Source organism: Somniosus microcephalus, chromosome 4, assembly GCF_052327205.1.
Source record: "Somniosus microcephalus isolate GS21.2 chromosome 4, FLI_Smic_1.0, whole genome shotgun sequence".
In the NCBI taxonomy this organism is placed as follows: Eukaryota; Metazoa; Chordata; class Chondrichthyes; order Squaliformes; family Somniosidae; genus Somniosus; species Somniosus microcephalus.
This window is the reverse complement of record NC_140990.1, coordinates 69927280-69932351: the sequence shown is the minus strand read 5'-3', so window position 1 is coordinate 69932351 and position 5072 is coordinate 69927280. Positions and strand designations below refer to the sequence as shown.

The window sequence follows — 5072 nt, the reverse complement described above, 5'->3', positions numbered from 1 at the left end:
CTCTCCTCCCCTGAAGGTGCTGACTCTGGCTGGGTTCAGTTCTACACTCACTGGTTCCCCTCTCCTCCCCTGAAGGTGCTGACTCTGGCTGGGTTCAGTTCTACACTCACTGGTTCCCCTCCTTCTCCTCCCCTGAAGGTGCTGACTCTGGCTGGGTTCAATTCTACACTCACTGGTTCCCCACCTTTTGAATTGCTCTGGGCACTTTATTAAACACACCCACAGCAGACACACATTAATCTGATGGGAGATCACTGACACACGAGCAGCCAGCGGTGTGAAGCCTCCTGAGAGTCCAGCCCCTTTCCAGCCAGTATTTACAGGAGCTGGGACACAGAAAGTGTCTCATTAAAATCACTGATATATTTGTTCACACAAACCAACCCCCAAAGTAATGAATAATTTCTCCTCCATTTGCAGACTGCCAAGGTCCGCGCATGCTCAGCTCACCTTCTGTTATTCAGGTTTAAAGGTCAAGCCCGTCCCTCACACACTCTGATTGGTTGGAGGACCCGCCGCCCGCTCGGTCCTCCAGCCCCGCTCTTCCTATTGGTCCGGAGCTCCCGTCAATCAGCAGGGCAGTGTGAGCTGAGCATGCGCGGACCTTGGCAGCAGCCGCTGACACATCAGGTGAGAGAGCTCAGGGAGCGGGTTCATGAACCCCGGGGGGACGCGGGCCGCTCACACCCCGAGCTCAGGGAGCGGGTTCATGAACCCCGGGGGGACGCGGGCTGCTCACACCCCGAGTGCGGCCCCAGGCCCCATTATTAAAACACTCAACATTATCCGCCCGCCGCTTCCCGGTTTCTCCCGATTCGCTCAGCAAAGGGGCCCCCGCCAAACTCCGGGCCAGACAGGAAGTCAGGGAGTGTCTGTAAATGGAGGAGAAATGGGGACTGGTCAGGGAGCGTCTGTAAATGATGGAAAAATGCAGACTGGTCAGTGAGCATCTGTAAATGGAGGAGAAATGGAGACTGGTTAGGGAGCATCTGTAAATGGAGGAGAAATGGAGACTGGTCAGGGAGTGTCTGTAAATGAAGGAGAAATGGTTACTGGTCAGGGAGCGTCTGTAAATGAAGGAGAAATGGTGACTGGTCAGGGAGCGTCTGTAAATGGTGGAGAAATGGAGACTGGTCAGGGAGCATCTAAATGGAGGAGAAATGGAGACTGGTCAGGGAGCGTCTGTAAATGAAGGAAAATGGAGACTGGTCAGGAAGTGTCTGTAAATGGAGGAGAAATGGAGACTGGTCAGGGAGTGTCTGTAAATGGAGGTGAAATGGTGACTGGTCAGGGAGTGTCTGTAAATGTAAGAGAAATGCTGACTGGTCAGTGAGTGTAAATGAAGGAAAATGGAAAGTGGTCAGGTAGCATCTGTAAATGGAGGAGAAATGGTGACGAGTGAGCGAGTATCTGTAAATGAAGCAGAAATGGTGACTGGTCAGGGAGCTTCTGTAAATAAAGCAGAAATTATTCATTATTTTGGGGCTTGGTTTGTGTGAATAAATATATCACTAATTTCAATTAGACTCTTTTCCATGACCCAGCTCCTGTAAATACGGGCTGGAAAGGGGCCGGACTCTCGGGAGGCTCCACACTGCTGGCTGCTCCTGCGAAGTGATCTCCCATTAGATTAATGTGTGTCTGCTGTGTGTGTGTTTAACAAAGTGCTCGAAGCAGTTCATAAGGTGGGGAACCAGTGAGTGTAGAACTGAATCCATTCAGATTCAGCACATTCAGGGGAGGAGAGAGAGGGGAATCAGTGAGTGTAGAACTGAACCCGGACAGAATCAGCACCTTCAGGGGAGGAGAGGGAGTGGAACCAGTGAATGTAGAACTGAACCCAGCCAGAGTCAACACCTTCAGGGGAGGAGAGAGAGGGGAACCAGTGAGTGTAGAACTGAACCCAGCCAGAGTGATCACCTTCAGGGGAGGAGTGAGAGGGGAACCAGTGAGTGTCGAACTGAACCCACCCAGAGTCAGCACCTTCAGGGCAGGAGAGGGAGGGGAACCAGTGAGTGTAGAACTGAACCCAGCCAGAGTCAGCACCTTCAGAGGAGGAAGAAAAATGGGTGCAGAGGAAAAAATGTTGGGGATTATGCAATGGGTTTGGATTTCAGCACAGAGAGGAGGGAGAGTGTGTGGGATGGGGATTTATAGCTTTGGGGGAACAAGAGAGGAAAAAATGTTCCATAGAAACTAGAATTGACTTCTTTATTTCTGAATGGCAATAGATTGGGAGAAGGGGAAGTGCAACGAGACCTGGGTGTCCTTGTGCACCAGTCGCTGAAGGTAAGCATGCAGGTGCAGCAGGCGGTTAAGAAGGCAAATGGCATGTTGGCCTTCGTAGCGAGAGAGTTTGAGTACAGGAACAAGGATGTCTTGCTGCAGTTATACAGGGCCTTGGTGAGACCACATCTTGAGTATTGTGTGCAGTTTTGGTCACCTTATCTGAGGAAGGATGTTCTTGCCATGGAAGGAGTTCAGCGAAGATTCACCAGGCTGATACCTGGGATGGCAGGAATGACGTATGAGGAGAGATTGGGTCGATTGGGCTTGTACTCGCTGGAGTTTAGAAGAATGAGAGGGGATCTCATTGAAACTTATAAAATTCTGACAGGACTGGACAGACTAGATGCAGGAAGGATGTTCCCGATGGTCGGGGAGTCCAGAACCAGGGGTCACAGTCTAAGGATAAGGGGTAGACCATTTAGGACAGAAATGAGGAGGAATTTTTTCACCCAGAGAGTGGTGAACCTGTGGAATTCTCTACCACAGAAGGCAGTAGAGGCCAATACATTAAATATATTCAAGAAGGAGTTGGATATATTTCTTAAGGCTAAAGGGATCAAGGGATATGGGGAGAAGGCAGGGACCGGGTACTGAATTTGGATGATCAGCCATGACCGCATTGAATGGCGGATCAGGCTCGAGGGGCCAAATGGCCTACTCCTGCTCCTATCTTCTGTGTTTCTATCCTGTACTTAGTGATGACTTTTGTAAACTCCTTTTACAGGGTATTAGAAGGGGAGGATTTGCACACGGGGAACTCAAACCCCGTCAAGATTTGACAGAGTCACTCAATTCATCAGGACCTGAATATTATCGGCCTTTGAATGTGAAAGGAGAAATGTTTGTCTGTTCTGTCTGTGGGGAAAGATTTCAAACATCAGTGTGACTGGAAAAGCACCGAGACACACAAACCCGAGTGAGAGCGTTCCAGTGCACTGACTGTGGAAAGAGCTTTAACCAGTTACACAGCCTGAAAAACATCGCACCATTCATAGCGGAGAGAAACCGTACACGTGTTCTGTGTGTGGACGAGGCTTCAACCGAATGTCCAACCTGGAGAGACACAAGGACACCCGCACCATGGAGAAGCCATGGAAATGTGGGGACTGTGGGAAGGGATTCAATTACCCATCCAAGCTGGAAACTCATCGACGCAGTCACACTGGGGAGAGACCATTCACCTGCTATGTGTGTGGAAAGGGATTCAATTACCCATCTGAGCTGGAAACTCATCGACGCAGTCACACTGGGGAGAGACCATTCACCTGCTCTGTGTGTGGGAAGGGATTCACTAAATTATGCCACCTCCTGACACACCGGCGTATTCACACTGGGGAGAGGCCATTGATCTGCTCCATGTGTGGGAAGGGATTCACTAACTCCTCCAGCCTCTCTGCACACCAACTTGTTCACTCTAATAAGAGATCGTTTAAATGTTCTGACTGTGAGAAGAGCTTTAAAAGCAGAAAGCATCTGATGCAACACCAACGCACTCACACCGGGGAGAGGCCGTTCATCTGCTCTGTATGTGGGAAGGGATTCACTCAGTCATCCACCCTTGCTGTACATCAACTTGTTCACACTGATAAGAGACCATTTAATTGTGCTGACTGTGAGCAGAGCTTTAAAAGCAGAAGGGATCTGCTGAAACACCAACGCACTCACACTGGGGAGAGGCCGTTCACCTGCTCCACGTGTGGGAAGGGATTCACTCGTTCATCCCACCTTCTGACACACCGACATATTCACACTGGGGAGAGGCCATTTCCCTGCTGTGTGTGTGGGAAAGGATTCACTCAGTCATCTAACCTGCTGAAACACCAGCGAGTTCACAAGTGACTGCAGGGGTTGGATTCTGCTGTTATTGCTGCTGTTAATCACATCCAGGACTGAACCATGTTCATTCTGACAGTTGGGGTTTGTTTCTGCTGATGTTAATAACCCTATAACTAGGTTGGATTGGAAGGAAACGATGTGTGTGTGTGATAGTGACACAGCCTTGTGGTCACAGTCAGAACAATGACAGATATCCTTGTGGTTATGGTTTGAGCAGGGCCAGGTCAATAATGTACTAAACAAGTTAAATATAAATATCGCCAGTGTAGTCACAGCTTGTTAGAACAGACCTGGGGAGAAGAGAGCTCTGAATCCACTGTATTATCCCTGTTCTCCGGATCGGCCAACTATACTCTGTATCTTTGCAGTGCTGTTAATAAAGTCAGTGAAAGACAATCTGTTGTGAGCTTGATTATCTGCTGTCTGAAACCACAAGACTCAAATTTTAGAGACAACAAGATGAACAAGTAAACACATCACGGCCCAATACTCCAGCTCTATATTCACAGGAGAAAGTCTGTTATCACACTCCTCAAGTGGACAGAATAAAGAAAGATCCCAACTCGAAGAACCTCTAGAATCATTTGTAAATATCTTTCAAATTCTGACATATCAATTGTCAGTGTCCGTTCCATGGACGATGAGAGAGGGGCTGGAGAGTAGGGGTGAAAGCAGCTCAACACCCTTTTCAATGGGAAATTTCCAAGCACAAAAGGTGCAGCAGGGAAATGGAGCCACAGAGGGGCTCGGCGGGGAGAGGTCCCTCTTCACCCACATTAAAATTTAGATTCCTGAGGCATTGGGACCAGTTCTGGGGGATGTGGGACCTGTACAGGCTGGACGGTTTGCACCTCAACAGGGCCAGGAGCAATATCCTCTCGGGGGTTGGGGTTTGCTGGTGCTGTTCGGGAGGGTTTAAACTGATTTGGCAGGGGGGGTGGGCACCA

General features: G+C 49.3%; 1 protein-coding gene across 1 annotated transcript; it reads left to right on the top strand.

Annotated features, from left to right (window-relative positions):
- Positions 1–529: 529 nt before the first annotated feature.
- On the top strand, positions 530–4521 carry LOC147119164 (uncharacterized). Its single transcript, XM_085984865.1, has 2 exons — positions 530–630; positions 3014–4521. Exon 2 carries the CDS (start codon positions 3334–3336, stop codon positions 4126–4128), a length of 795 nt encoding a protein of 264 aa, XP_085840991.1. The 5' UTR covers positions 530–630; positions 3014–3333; the 3' UTR covers positions 4129–4521.
- The last annotated feature ends 551 nt before the right edge of the window (positions 4522–5072 follow it).

Bases quoted from the DNA above. Each gene is read 5' to 3' on its own strand.
- LOC147119164 (XM_085984865.1), top strand. From the start codon at position 3,334: ATGTCCAACCTGGAGAGACACAAGGACACCCGCACCATGGAGAAGCCA.